This window comes from Episyrphus balteatus, chromosome 1 (genome assembly GCF_945859705.1).
Source record: "Episyrphus balteatus chromosome 1, idEpiBalt1.1, whole genome shotgun sequence".
NCBI lineage: Eukaryota > Metazoa > Arthropoda > Insecta > Diptera > Syrphidae > Episyrphus > Episyrphus balteatus.
The window spans coordinates 159111375-159127972 of record NC_079134.1 but is presented as its reverse complement, the minus strand read 5'-3'; the positions used below and the strand labels follow the sequence as shown (position 1 = coordinate 159127972).

Here is a 16598-nt window from a genome sequence, read left to right as displayed (position 1 = left end):
AGTTTAAGTCATTGGTCACAACATGCTTGCCACATGAACCAAAATATACTTTTTTTTAATTTGAGGGTTGTTTTACTCGAATCCAAAGTCAGAAATATTCTTTTAACCTCCTTTTTTTTTAAATATAACTGTTATAAAAAAATGTTTTTGCATTTTATAACGGTAATATTTCAAGAACGGAGGCTAATAGAATTTTTTTTGGCTTCGTGTTTGAGTTCAGCACCCCAAATTTCTTTAGAAAAAAAGTATATTTTGTTTCTTGTGGCAAAAAACTTGTTGACCAGAGTGTAATATAAAAGTCTTAAAAATTTCGTAGCCAATGTTAATGCCACAACTGAAAAATTCAATAACAATTTCCACTTACTCGAAATCCATTCATCTACATTATTCTGATACCATATTTCCATACAAAACACAAAATTCTATTTTTGTCTTTATGTCATATCTAAACAGAGATCACGTAAAAATTTCACTGATGCAGATAATTCTAATTGGGAATCCCTTACGTTTTAAATACCAATGCAAGGAAATTATAGATATATAGATTCTGCAATGTAGATTTTGGCGAAGGAAAGGATATTCTGCCACTGATACAATACAATCCGATCACTTCATATTACATATTGTATAGGTACATAATGTTAGTGGTCAGAAAATAAATGACAAAGTAAACTGGTTTTGTAAAAAAACAACTTGTCGCAAATATATTTAAGCATATGATACATGATTTCGAGATATTGATCGCATAAAACCAAATTTCAAATAATTTGACCATCATGTAAATAGAAGTTGGAATTTTTTATGAACAGTTTTTAACTTAAAGTCACTTTCAAAATAAGTAGAAGACTGATGATTTTTTTTTTTTTGAACGTGTCATATACCACAGAAAAATATAATAAAATTATTAAATATAAAATTTAGTTTACCATGAAAAATGTTCCACATACGCCCTAGTGAACGTAAAATTTTAATTTTGAAAATTAAAAGAATATTAAAATTATTTTATTCCAACTTAAATATTTCTATTCTTTAAAGCCCTACAAATGCTAGTATAGCTTATGTTAAGATCTATAGAATTTATATTGCCAGGTGGGACGGAAAACCTATAAATGTTGACATTGTTTCAAAGAAAATGTAAAATAAGTAGATCTTAATTTTTTATTCGAAACGCCACGTGCAGACAAAATTCAATTTAAAATTTCTATTAGAGTCGAAGATTTAATTATTCAGCAAATCAATAAAACTTATATGACCATGATTCTAAACAAATATTGTAATCCTACACTTGTAGAAAATTTTCTGAATAAAAAATATGTAGGTATATGTTCATTTGTTACGTACAGAAAAAACATACCCTTTTTAAAATTTAAATGTAAAATAAAAATTAAAAAATATCATTAAAATCACTCAAAAAAATCAAAATATGACCATGAATTTAGAAACCCCTTGCAATCTTAACACGTTCATAATTATTCCTTACTGAAAGATTTATATTTACTACTTTTTACTACTTAGAACTTGAACTGTTGCTCACGCTCTTATTCATAAATTTAGGTCAAATGCATAAAATGCTATGAAAATATCGATTTCCTTCCCCCCTCACATTAAACTCAAATAAAAATTTCAAATTAAATTTATTTGTTCAGTTTATAAAAACCGCCCCGATAAAATCTTAGAATAAAAATAACAGTAATTTGAGGTTAAAGTACTCTCACAATTGCACTTTTCATTATTAAAAACCCACTGAAAAAATACCTAATTCACATTATGAATTTTACTGCAACAACAACCTACAACCCTTTCGTGTTTGTTTAAGTATGTGTTCAAGTAAATGACTCATACATACATATATCTAACTGTAATATTTCTATAGCATGCCCCAATTGTTGATTTCCGTTCTGAATCATTTGCCCTTTTCTCTCTAAAAAAATTGCAACGAGTACACAATAGTAGGAGATATATAAGTAAGTGTGTAAGGAAGAGGTACCTCTACATAAACTTTGAGAAACGAAAGGACCTTACTGTTGACTGTAGTTGTATATGAACATTAAATTGAACACCTAACCCAATTTGTGCATGTTCTCGTTTGTTTGCTTTTAAAATATAAATTTTTTCAACAAAAAAAAAATAAAATTAACAAAAGAATAGCACGAAAACAATTTTCTAATAACAAAAAAAAAAAAGAGTAACTTTAACTCTATTTTGCCCAGAAACTAGATAGAATGAGGTAGGTACAACAAACTCGTGTTTAAAAAAGAAAGCTTTCAGAAATAGAAATTCTCTCACCCCTTTTTTTTGCTCTCTAAGGACTCTCATTTTATATATATTTTTGAAATAATCTTGCGCCCCTTGGACGACGACTCCATGAGTATATACTCGACTTAGAAAACAAAAAATAAAAAAAAACTTAGAAAAAACATGTAGTAGATTTTGAAATGATGTTGCGAATCAAGACGAACGAAAATATAATCAGACAGTAGTTTTGCAATTTAAGTGCATACTTTTGACAGTTCTGACACATGCGAAGAAGTTAGAAAAGGGTACATCGTCAGGCTCTCTTCCACACGCCCTCAAAATATAAAATTATGACGACACAAGTGTGTGTACTAGTGTAAAAAAGTACAAGAGAAAAACTCATTTTTCGTTCCCAGAGACCAAATATAAAAAATTTCATTTCATCAAAGTCAAAAAAAAAAATGCAAGCAGCAAAAAATTATTCCTGCCTGCTGCAAACTGGAGAGTAGTAGGTAGTTCTGCTCCTTCGTCTTCATATTGAGTGTGCCGCAAACGTGAATTCATCCTCGACGCGACGCGATATACTATAAATGCAATCGCATGTCAGATAAAATCCTGAGTTGATAAACGATGTCCTTCGATAAAAGAGGTGTGTGTGCTGCTGTGTTGTTTGGTGGGTCAATTTATTATTGTTATTTTTTGTATCCCACATTCGTGTAACTGCATTGGATTTTAATTTTTTCGTCCTTTTTTTGTAATTTTTTTTTCTTCTTCGTCCTTTTTAAGGAATTTTCATCGTTTATCGTGAGAGTGTGTATATAGTTAATGTTTGTGTGTATTTTTTTTTTATACCTACTGTTTGCATTTAATTAGTCCTTGGAAAGTTATTTGTAAATTATGTATTCGGTGCACAACTTCATTAAGGTGCCGCCACTCAATGCAGAGGCAATTTTATAACTAAATATTTTTTTTTAATCATCAAGGCCAACACGCGTGTGTTTAATTAACTCCTCGTATAAGCAATCAAAAAGTCATCCTTTTTTTTTCTTCCTTGAATTTTTTGTGTGTAACCATCCTTGTCTTCAATATATATAAAAAATTTATATACAACACGAAAAAAGAAATAAAAAATCAAAAAAACCGCGTCTCAATGTGTGATTGTTGTTGAAATTGTGGAATAATTTACACAATCTCAAGTGTTGAATTCTTCACATTCCTTTAATACCTTCGATACACACAAGGACGACCGAAGTGTGTTGTTTTTCCTTAGAAATATTATTCTCTCTTCTCGTCCTTTATAAATATGCATGACTACTACTCGATCCTTTTTGGCTTATACTCTCCTCGGGGTGCAATATAATTTGTGGCTTCTTCAACTTACAACCAAAGATATACCTTTAATATTTAAGTGCGGGCTCCTGAAATGTCTTGATATATCCTTTTGTATCCTTTTTAAAACCAAAATCGATTGGAAAAAAAAATCATTAAGCTTTTTGATGATGATGATGATGATTGTGTTGTGTTAATGGTGATTATGATGATCCTGACCTATCTCAATTAAAAAACACGCTTCACCGAAACCAAAAAAAAAGCAAAAAAAAAAGGAATATGGAATTAATTAATTTCTGTGAGTAGAGCTCTCTCTATCTGGTGTTTTTCTATTGTTTTGTATTTTTTTTAGAATTTCAAATGTTTTTGTGTTAATTTTAAATGAAAATTTCATTGTAAAGAAAAACAATTCTAATGAAAATAAAAAAAAAAAAAAATACCTAACCTCTTCTGAATTTTAGTTAACCTTAAATGCCACAGGTTGTTGTTTATTGGTCGCTTATTTTGTTTTGTTTGGTGTTTCATTGTTATTCTAATGTTTAGTTTCACTAAAATCATTTTCACGAATGAGTTTAGTTTACACAATTTTTAACACAAGAGTGATTTTTGTAGTGTGAGTGTGTAGGTGTGGGGTTGTCGCGGTAGGGTTTCTTTTTATTGAACAAAAAAATCAATTTAATTTTGAAAAACATGAAAAGTTGGTTTTTATGATTAAGATTAATGGAAAATATATATTTTTTTTTGTTTTTTGTGTAGCTTATGTTTTTTTTTTCCATCAGATTTTCTGTCTGTTTTTTTTCTGGGAAAAAAGTAATTGACTTTTTTAGGTGAATAACAAAAAAATATCTAAATCAAAAACTTTTATTCGACCTAGAAAGAGCATTTGAGAGTTTTTATGCTGTTTTCTAAAAAAAATGCATGTTAACACGAGTGCCAAAAACTTTTTTTTTTTTTGAAAATAGAATTGTTTGTGTCAAACCCTTTTCAATTAGCTATAACGGGACTAGGTTTATGCAAATTTCAAAAAAAAAATAGAGAAGGATATTGATGTTTTGTTGATGACATGATGACAAGTGTGTGCAAAAAAAAGGAAGGATTTTCCTTTTTTTGTTTTTTTATTAGTTTTGATGTGTGTTTGACAAAAAAAGGTGTGTGTGGAAATGTATGTAAACTGTCAATTTTTCTAAAGAGTGGCAGAAAAAAAGGCAAACTCAGATAAATACTCATTTGATTAATTTATCACGTTTTGTGAGAGGTTTATTTTAAAAATATTTGAAATGATGAAAAAGGACGTTTTTTTAACATTGAAGGTTGAGTTTAATACAGATTAATGGTTTATTGAGCTGTGTATGTGTTTCGAATATTATAACACTTTAATTTCCGTTCTTTTAAAAAGAATTTTGTGAAAATATTTCCGATATTCTTGTAAATCTAGTGTCTTAAAAATTTTGGTCTTTGCTTTGCTTGAATATATTCAAGAAATTTTAGTCAGTTTTTTTCAATATGGTCTATTAGACAAAATTTTTTTTTTTTTTTTTTTTTTTTTTGAATTCCGATGTCAATTTATGTAATTTTATTGGTAGATATAGACTTTTCTGAAGTTACTTGATTTTTGGACAAACCTACATCTCTGTTAGTCTTGTTGTCACCAAAATAAATTATAGACCTGTTATAATTCTTATTTCTCAGAACTGACTTCTTAGATTCATTAAATAAGTGGGAGTCTCATCATTCATTGTAATCAATGATACAAGGAGAATGGTTCAGGTTTGATTTTAAAATTGATGAAATTGATGTTCAAAACGAATGAAAAGTGGATGTAAAAAATTAAAAAGTATACAAGTCGATCACCACGGTGCACCGTATAATTCATTAGGTAGCAGTTAATTATTGTATCAATTATTTGAAGTGAAGAGTAATAACTCATAAGCCGTATTGCTCTCCGAATGTTAGAGGTGATAACAATTTTTTTTTTATGGCAAACTTGATGCCTATTACATACTTCCTTCCAACAAAAAATGCCAACTATTTTTTTAATTAAAAAAATACTCTAGTGATGAATATTATTCCGGTGCCTTCATACCAACAATTAGTTTTAAAAATTTAATATACTTTTTTTTTAAATATTCAGTTTTCTCTATTCAATTTGACGGTACACTCGGGCGTATACTTGCTTTTTTTATTGGTGCAGGTCTGTAGGCATTTCTGCCCTCATTCAGTTTTTTTTTTTAAGTTTATTTGTGGAAGTCTTTTTTAAAACTTTGAACAAAATTTAAATGATATTGAATTTTACATGGGACTCTAAAATCTTTAAAATGAATGAACAAATAAATACAAAATATTGATGTGCGTTTAAGAAAAATTGGTTGAGATTGAGATGATAACAAGTTTGAAAGTGATACAAAAAAAATAGTTTCTTAGTGTTAGTTCTAATTAAAATAATACAATAAAAGGAATAACTTCTGAAAAATGCTTTTTTACCTGACCGAAAGAGAAATACGTGAATTTTAAACTTTGAGTTGAATAAGCTTATAGATTTTTCTACAAAGAACTACAAATGCATTTTCTAAAGACTACTGTTTTTAAATTATTAATTTTTGTGACCTTTGAGCTCCTATTAAGGTAATAGCAGACGAAGAAAAACTCTGATCTTTTTACGGACATTAAACTCTAATAAAAATTTGCATACCAAAAATCAGGGGTGGAATCGTGTAAGATGATTTTTGATAGTTGACTGTCAAATTCAAGAAAATTCGTCTGTGTAAGATGATAGTCAAAAGTGATTATCATATTTTTTTGACTTTTTCAGCTGACACCTATTTAGGTGTCAATTTGATACAATTTAACATTTGTGGCATATTTTTTTCATGGTTTTCGTGGTGCTTTTACTTTGTTTGGGAAAAATGAATATTTTTTGTGCCTGTGCAATTATTTTAAGACTACAAAATTAAAATAAAGTAACTGAATATGAAATAGAAAATAGAAGAGTCAGACTTGAGGAACAAATTAAATTATATTTTACATCCCCGACTCAAAGTAATGTGCAATCACACTTTTGTACGCAAAAAAAAATAATTTGAAATAATATTTAGTGCTTTTTATAGACTCGTACAAAATTTTCGAATAACATAAGATACTTTTTATGAGTATAATACACATTTTGGATCTGCCATCTGAATTCAAAGTTTATACAATATTTGTGGGATTCTTTGTAAGCGATCCTTTTCGAGTTGTGTTTGCTGGATAGATATTAAAGTTATAAATTATTATTTTAAGCGTTTTAAAAAATATTAACTTACGTTTTTAATAATTGTCTTCTCAATTATTGTAGCTATGGAAGTGAAAAACTGAAACTCTGCATTGTTTTTTTTTTTTTAATTTAATGACGTTTGACAGATGTCAAACCGAAGTGATACCAACTAAACCAAAATTAAAAATGATCTAAAGACGATCACCTTACACAGATAAAAAATAGTTGACTATCAAATTTGATAGTAAAAAATATGATAGTCAAATATCATTTTAGCCGATTCCACCCCAGGTTGTAAAAATTTGTTCGTTGAAAAATCTATTTTTATTGTGTTAGTATTAACTTAAGTTTGCTAGAAAAACACCCTTTTTGTTCTTTCTTTGACTATTTTTCCATTGTGATATATGTATTTCCAAAAATCAATTTCGAAAAATGTACACGATTGAATCTTGTAAATGTGTTATTTTGGAATAGAAACCAATAATTTAAGTAGGCCATACAAATATTGTTTTAAAGGGTGTTTTTTTTTCAAGAAATTAAAATGTGGAGATGTTTTCTTTGAGTTATTAATTGACTAGTTTTTTGAGTAGCAGGGAAGATTAAAGTTATAAAAAAGCGTGACACCTTGACACGGGAGTTCTTCTTCCGCATAGTTTATATTGCTAAACCACATAGTCAACTTTGCAAACAAAAAAAAAAATAAAAGGTTTATATAACTTTAAACAATTGAGGACGGAAAAGAGTTGGCTATTGTTCTTTTGGCGTACGTGATGAAATAAAATGGAATGTGACAATAGGTGTTTTTTCTTTGAGCCCATTAATTTAAAATTCTAAGGGAAAATCTTAAATTACAATAAATCTCTCACATATTTGCTCCATTATTTGTCCTTTCTGTTTATTTTTTTGTTATAAATATCGAGATTATTCATGTATCGAATTGATTTTCACTGTTTTAATATTCATATAAATCTAAAAAGTTTCAAAGCTACACAAGAACAACAATTAATTAAAGATTCTTCAACTTTTACGTTGACTCAAATAGAAAAACGAAAAATTTTGAAATTTGTAGGAAAATTCATGAAATCGAAATCTTTTTTTATGTAAATGACTTGCCTCTTTGTACTTTTCCTAGAATTTGCTTCCAAAAATATATACATATATAAAATGACGGTTCATGAGTTTGATAAGTATAAAAAAGTTCTTAAGCTTAAATATAAATCAAACTGACAAAAGGCTTAGGTAGGTTGATTTGAATATGTCTCCAGCAGTCATTGAAACTTTTTTTTTTTTGTGTTTCATGTCATACGTGTGTAAGTGTGAATGATATTGAAAATGAACCAAACAAAAAAAATAAAGAAAAAGGTACTCGTTTTCCAAGAAAAACCTACCTGATATTTCTTTCTTCATCCTGGGAAACTTTTTAATCAAACGCATTTAGGAAAATCTTAAAGATTCTTTTCGTTTTCAATTTATTTTTTTCGTAGAAAGAGACAAATATAAATGAACTTGACTGATTTTTTTTTTTTTCTTAAACCCTTGAAGCAATTTCTCCGGAAAACTATTGACTAGGTTAGGTATACAAAAAAATTAAATTTCATTTTCGTCGAATAAAGTAATTAGTAAAATTATTTTAAAATGCAAGCGAATGAACGTCAGAAAATTTCTGTCAGAATAAGGATACTTCAAAAATACTATGAGTTCCATGATAAAATTTATTCCTCTATGAACAAAGCTATCAAAATGATATTCCTTGAAACTTGACGAAAAATTTTTTTTTTTAATATCTCAAAAAGTTTGTTTGTTTGTTTGTTTTTCCATTGCCTTCATTTGTCTGTGAGTTTATCTATTTGTTTTGAAAACGGCGGCTATTACACTTAAAATCTTCCCCATCTTTTGCAACTTACGACTTAAATATTTCAACATCCATTGGGGCATTTCATCCGGCATTATGCTGCTACACCCAAGTATCTGTGCATATTCCGGCAAGAGTGTTATAAGAACTTAAAATAAAGAACAAGCTGAGAGAAAAAAAAAATTAAGAAAAAAAAAATACAATAGAGCGAAAAATATTCGCCCCCACATTTTTACAAAAAAAAAAAAAAAAAAAAAACTAGAACTGTATACCACTTAACCACTTAAAGTTCAAGGATTTCAACTTTCTCTTTCTCTCGCTCTTTCACTATCCGGATTTCTCTTCTCATTTTGTATTTAAGTTCTAAGAAGAAATACCAAACTTGCAGGAATAATGAGGTATATACCTTTACACAGCTCGCACCATTGCCATCATCACCACCAATGACAATGGCGCCCGGGCCGGGATGGTGCAGTACATGCGGCGGTGTATATTTTAATGTTTGTTTTTTTGTTGAATGAATTTCTTGTCACCACTAGTAAAATATAAAACAGTATTTTAATATATTCTTGTTGTTTTTTTTTTTTTTAGTCTTTGTTTTGTAGACTTAAATGTGTAAATGTGCTTTGTGCAAATAGCTGTTTTCACATTTTCTACTTAAAAACAACAAAAAACAAAAAAGTAGGAGGACTTTTCTCGTAATGTAGCATTAAAAATTAATGCCTTCTTGTGGAAATCTCTCATTTGTCGCTGCTTAACAATGATTCGAAAATTTTGCACGTGGCCTGAAGCCATTCGGTCAAATTGAACCAAGAAATTATTATTATTGTGTGCGTCATTGAGTTTAATTTTTCTTTTTCTCAATAACTCTTAATGCAATAAATTAATTTAAAAATGCGTTCTTAATATTTCTCTTTTATGAATTCAAAACTAGTTTTTCTATCTTTTTGAAAAATTTAGTAGAGAGGAGTGGTGGAATACTTCAATTTGTATTTTTATGGAGGAAACTTATTTAAATAAAAACTAAAATTGACATTTTGCAAATCAAATTCACCTTTTTTTGAATAAAGAATAATTTTTAACATGGGAAAAAAACCTTAAGAGCCCAAAAAACTTATTTTTTTCCAAACAAAAGACAAATTCAATATTCATTTTGCAAAGGGGTGAATTTGATTTGCAAATGGGTGAACATTATATGAAAAATCTGTATAACATTGACTATAAATCAATATTTCTGATAAAATGGAATCAACAAGTTCTTCTCTCAAATTTTTTAATCTGTTTTCTCATTTTTCTGCTAAATATCTTTTCCGCTAGGATAATTTCGAAAAGATTTTAATTTTGTGTTCTTGAAATTTTTAATAAATTCAACAAATCTAAAATAAATCAATGTTAACGCTTTAATCAGATTCCAAATAATGAAAAAATATGTATTTATTATTTTTTATCGTTATCATTAAAATACTTACATAAAATGTAGATTGTTTGTTAAATGCTTTTAAAAATATTAAAACGAAAATATTTTCATTTGCAATATTATGTATTTTTGTGTAATTTTTGTTTTTAATTTACTTTTATTTTTATTTTTTTTTTTTATTTCTTGTTGATGTTGTTATTGTTAAACGCAAAAGTTAAAATAAAAAAAAAAAATAGAAATAAAAGAAATGCAGTTAAATTTTATATTCAATTTAAATTAAATCAACTGGGAAAATATAAAAAAATTTAATCTCAAATTCTCATTTATCATATAATAATAAATTTATACATCATAAAAAAAATATATGCATACTATATATATAAAATAGGCAACGGAAAAATGGTCCAGTGTTCGTTTAAGTACAGACTCAAAAAATAAAACAAAAATTGAAAATCATGTATCGATTAATTCGAATTTAAATCTAAATGGATTCGGCAGTGAAAGTAACAGTATTAAAGGCAAAGGAAATCACGTTGGCAAGGAGGTAATGTTTGTTTTGTTTTTTTTTTTTAATTATTTATTGTGTGTGTGTGTTTTTTTTTTTTTTGTCTAATGATATTCTTTGAATTGTTTTGGTTATTAAAAATACCAACAGGAATTTTAATAAAATGTGGTTGATTGGGGGAAATTTAATGATATATGCACTTTATTGACATTGACTAACATTTTTTAAATAATATTTAATAATATATTATATTAATTAAGTATAACTGAGCTTACTCTCACTCATGAGAGGTTACTTATATATCTCAACGAAATTAGTATATAAGGACAGAATTATCCATACAAAATCTCTTTTTTTTTTCAAAAAAAAGCATTGTAACGGGTGTGACACAAAATACTATTTTTTTTTTTTATTTTAATATCTTTTTATTTACTCAATATCTAGTTTATTTTAAACTAAAAACTTAACTGTATTTATTTTTGTGTGAATAATGCAAAACGTAACGTGTCACGGGCGTGATTTCAAGCCTTTTACATTATTCTCTAAATAATGAGAGGAGTCTAAGAAATATATTTTATAGAATACTTGCAAAAACAGTATAAATTTAGTTTTAAAGCCTTTTAATATTTTATTAATGAGAGTTTAAGTGGTAGGTAATAAAGATCTTAAAAAAATTGGATTAAGGGTCAAACCTGTTACAATGAAAATATCCATTTGTTAAACTATTTTTTCTCTTAAAACTAAACTGAATGGTAGGGAAAAAGTTGTTTGATTGATGAAGTCCACTACCAAATGTATTTTTTGTCCTCTTTATATTAGAGTTAATGCAGGACAGTCTTTCATTTAGCTTGGTGATGAATAGTTACCGAGAATGAATGGATGATTTAAAGCCATCAACGAATAAGCGAATGAACGAACAAATAAAATTTAATGTATTTTTTTTTTTGCAAAATTTGATCCTTAGTTAGCTTGCTGCTGTTTAATACAGTTTTTGTTAAAATATGTTCTTTAAAAATACACTAAATTATTCTTTCAAATTTGATAACCACTTCTGCACCTGTACTCTAAGCCCAAAGTTTGAAGAAAATGTTAAATTCTACTCTAGCAAGAAATAGAAAATGACGTTTTAACCAGAGATTTCGTCGACACAAATATTTTTTTACGGATCCCTTTTATTTGGAGTTTGCCTTGGTGTTGATAAATATATTGATATGGGGAACCATCATGAAAAAAATTTCTCTGTAAATACTCTCAGTTCAAAGCAACTAAGCGGCCGCATATTATTTCTTTTGCAAGCATAAGGGAAGGTGGCCTAAAATGGCCCCCCTAAAAAAAATGTCCCATATCTCGAAAGTAACATTCAAACTTAAATGCTATATACATTTCAAAGTTAAATATATTACTCTCACATTTTTTGCTTTTCGAGTTAAAAAAATTCCTGACCAAATTTACCCGGGTAAAATGGCACACTCTCCAAACATACGTGATTTTAAATGAAAAATTGAGTCAAAGAACTCCTTTCCCATTTTCTTGGAACAAGTGGTGCTTAATCCCCGCAAACCCTGTTCACGTTGGTATCCCGTCTCCTTACTGTAGTTTTTGGAACTTCGAATGTTTTGGATGCTTTTTTCCAGATTTTGGACGGAATCAAGAACTTTCCTCAGTCCAGGACTTTCTCTCTGTAGATCTTTTATGTTTAGCAACCATTTTCACAATAAAAAATGAAAATGTGAAAGTAAGTATAAATTGGCATGTTAAATTAAGTATGCCATTTTACCCGAGTGCTAAGTAATCCATTTTGTCCATTTTGTGTTTTTTGAATTTATAGTTCTAAGCCAACTTATTAAAGTAAATTATTAAAAAATACTTCATGCATCATACATAATTAACTTCTTTTTCTAAAATACAATGTTTTTTATACTTTTTTTTTGCAAAAACAAAATTCACAAAATTTTAACGAGTGTTAAGAGGTGGTTAGAGACAGTTTGACCTGTCAAATGTCAAATAATGGCTTGAAGTTGCTAAAATTTCATATATATGTCGGTTTTGCAAGATTTACTAAAGAATCGCGTATCATAAAACTTTCTAATTATGTTCGATTCTACGATTTCTATCAAGGGGGCCATTTTACCTTGGGGTACCATTTTAGGCCACTTTCCCCTACTAACAGTTTGAAGATCGAATCACGAATTAATTCGCATCAACGTAACAAATAACAGCACATATCATCATAGGACAACTCATCATGGGAAAAGTTATCACAATGTTCGATTTTAACAAATTTATTTTGAGTTCAATTTATTTAAATGTTTTTTTATTGATAACACTGGTTTACAGCCAAATTGGACACTCAATCCCACAATTTTTTTCTTACGTACTTTGACCTCATTAACTCGGATACTTTTTCGAGATATAATTTTTCAAAGTTACTTGTCGTTTTTTTTCAGCATACTTAGTATTCGGGTTATATCTTGAGTAATAAACAACTAATCTAAACAGAAAAACCGGTTCCTGAAAGCTGACCAAATAAACAACAACCACTGGAATAACTTTTTTGGGTCACTCCAAAAGTTAAAGTGCATTGTATCAAAACACTAAAAAAAAATCGACTTTTTAAAGGAAATTTTTGCAAAAAAAAAGAGTTTCTTACTGACATACAAAATTTAAATCTTGCAAATCCTCATAGTTTTATATTTTTTGTGTGTAGTACTTACAAAGATAACAAGATAATTTTCTTCAAAATCTATGAATAAATTATAAAGATATAATAATTTTTGTAACGATCAATATTTTCGATTTTTTTTTTTGTTATTTTTTGTGTTTTCATCTATAACTTGAAAAGGAAGCCGAATATGAAAATTTTTATTAAGTAATTTTTTGTAGATAATTAAATTTTCTATCGATATGTATCCTTAAAAAAAAATTTAAAATTAAAATATTGTAAAAAACTAATTAAAAACTATTCGAAAAAGAGAAAAACATGACATTTTTGGTGTTTTTACTAAATAGTCTATTTTTATCCTTGAAGCATATATAGATATTGAACATGTAACGGAGAAAAGAAAATACTTTATTTTTTAACATAATGGTCACAAAAATTGAATACGGCTAAAATTTGATAAAATATGGACTTTCAAAATCTACTGTTTTTGGTCTCTTTGAGCCGGTTTTTCTGTTCAGATTAGTTGTTTATCACTCTAGATATAGCCCGAATGGAAAAAAAAAAAAACGACGACAAAAATTTGAAAAATCATATCTCGAAAACCTATCCATATTCTTTTTTTTAGATAAGATTTTCGAGGTTTCTGGGCTCAAATCTATACGAAAAGTACATATAACGGCACTTGAAAATTTTTATTATTTTTTTTGTAAACTAGTGTAATGAATACTTTTTGGTGAATGTGACATATTTTTCTTGATGAATAGTTAACTGTGATGAATTATCCTTTAATTGGATGTTCATTATAACTTGTTTTTTTAATAGTTTTGCAGCGATTAGTTAAGTTGACACCAATTATTTTCTAAAATAAATGTCCTTTTCAATAAACTTTTGTGTTCTATAACTTTTTTTTTTAATTTTTAAGTTAAATGTATTAAATTGTTTCTATTGTCAAGCTTATAAATGAGTAAAAGCACTTAGATGAATTCGTCGTTTAGTAAAATATAAATATAAAACCACTCTACATTTTGTTACATTGATCGTAATACAACTTCGTGCTGCTTTAACAAATAAACTTCCGGTATACTGTATCCAAAGCTATACCTACCTACTTTCCTGTTGTTTTTGTCTTAATTCTTGGAATCTGATTTCAATGCCTGACGAATTTCTAGGAAAATAGTTAATACAATTCTGTAGGTGTTAAGAATTTGTAGTGCTTCCCAAATAACAAAATTATTTCCGATTTGTCATCTTAGAGAGGCTAATTTCATCGTAAAAAAATTAAAATTAAAATTAAAATTTATACATTTGCTTTAAAATAAATATCGTGGTGAAAAACACTGAACAACTAAGAGTAAAATAATCAAAATATGTTACTCAATCTCATAAAAAAAATTAAATGTCAAGTAAATCCTTCTACTTTAGAGAAAAAAAACAAGACAAATTCACCTTCTCTATCTTCACCCAAAAAAAAAAAAAAAACATTCCAATCAGATTTAAACGAACCAAAATTAATGCCATTCAACAAAAAACATAAAATATATTTTTTACAACATTTTTAGTAGGAAAGTCATTAAAAACGATTTTAAGACATCTTTTTCTTTTTTCATTTCTTTAATCCGAAGGATGATGAGTATTCTTTCAAGGAGAGTTATTCGAGTATACAGCTATTTTATTTTTCGCTATCAGATTCACTTAAAAAAAAATTTGTAAACGACTAATAAGCAACACATAAATTTAACGAGATGCGATGGTGCAGAAAACGTGTCCTCCAAAAAAAAAAAGAAACAGCCTGTTTTTTTCCATTCATTAAAAATGTATTACATATACCAACCTGTTTGCTCTCAAGTTTATTTTTCTTTTGTATATACATATGTGTTTTTTCCCTCGTTTTAAAATTCTAGGAATATCTCTTGGGGGATAAGTGAAAAATAAACAAAAAAAAAACATGAAAAGATGATTTTTACTCTCTTCTGATAAAATTAAAAGGAAAATAAGTAAAGATCAAAAATTATTATTTGTTTAATGTCACAAGTTGAAACAATACAAATAATTATATATTTCAATTTCAGGTAAAAAATGAGGGAAGGACCATAATAATATGTGTACATTTATATACATCTTTATTTGTTTTATTTTTATTATTTACTCAAAGTTAAAAACAAATATTGGCTGGCCATATGTTTACATGTTGTGTACATTGGAACAAGGTTTCATTTACCAGCAATATTGCTAAGGGATTCCTCAAAGGTAAAGAAAAATAAAAGATGTAATAATAGGAGTCAATATTAATGTAAATACTATGTAAGGTAAGGTTAAAAAATTATATGGAAGAATCCTTAATTCTTCATTCATCTTCTGTTTGCTCTTTTAACCTGTGTATAATGCTTTGTGGAAGTTTGATGTAATGTCCACATAAAAAAAAAATATCTTGAGCTCACTTTACTTCCTCTTTATTCAATGTACCTACAAGTGGAAAACGCTAACCCAATTTCTGCAATTTAATTCTTGAATCGTTAGGATTTCTGAGTAAAAACTTGTTGAGCTCTCTTTTTTTTCAAGTTTAAATTTCTTTCGAAATGGAAATTATTCCAAGATATGTATATACCGAAACGGTTTTCCTTTTCCATGGACTTATCGTTGTGATGGAAATCTCTTTGGGTAAATTCTTGTTAACCTAAGATGCAAACTAGAATTTTTTGTAAGATTCCCAGAAAAAATGTTTGTTTTTTTTTAAGAATGAAGAACTTACATTAACCAATTTTTTTCTGGATAAAATGACTTTGAAAGATGGTCAAAAAAAAAAATCCGGAATTTTCTTGAGGCTGAAAATCATGGAGCAGATTTAATCTAACAAAGGTGCTGAAATCCAGGAGATAGAGCGATAAACTTGTGAAATGTCATTCTTCACCAAATTACTGCAAAATTATCAGTGCATCAAAGCATAAAATGAAACCTTCTGCAAAGTGGAAATAAATGTAAATGAAAATTCTAACTAACCGAAAAAATTGTGAATTCAAAAATAATTGTTTTTTAAATACGGAATGTATCCAAAATTATTTTACACTCACCTTATAGTTTTTAATATTACCTACAAAAAACGTTGTTAAATTTTTTTTTCGAAAAGCTCTATAGTTTTCAAGATATAGCAACTTAAGAAATTTCCAGATTTTAAATTTTGGAAAAAGATGTTGGTACCGCAGATGAGAAAGGTTTTTTTATAATGAACAAAATGATAAAAAATTAAGAAAAATAATTTTAGAATACATTTTTTAAATGGAATGTTCAGAAAGTTTTTTTTTTTTTTACTCTACTTCCGAAATTTTGGACCTACTTCACTTTTTTTTCAAA

The 16598-nt window shown here is 27.7% G+C and overlaps 1 protein-coding gene across 9 annotated transcripts in view; it reads left to right on the top strand.

Annotated features, from left to right (window-relative positions):
• The window catches only part of LOC129921327 (potassium voltage-gated channel subfamily H member 2), a 333339-nt gene that overhangs the window by 234311 nt on the left and 82430 nt on the right, over positions 1-16598 (top strand). For 6 of the 9 annotated variants that reach the window (XM_056003120.1, XM_056003123.1, XM_056003119.1 and 3 more), the window contains one exon: positions 10472-10627. The exons of the other annotated variants lie outside the window; for them this stretch is intronic. In XM_056003120.1, coding sequence (XP_055859095.1) covers positions 10472-10627 — 156 coding nt within the window. The remainder of the gene's footprint in view (positions 1-10471; positions 10628-16598) is intronic. 9 annotated transcript variants of the gene reach the window in all.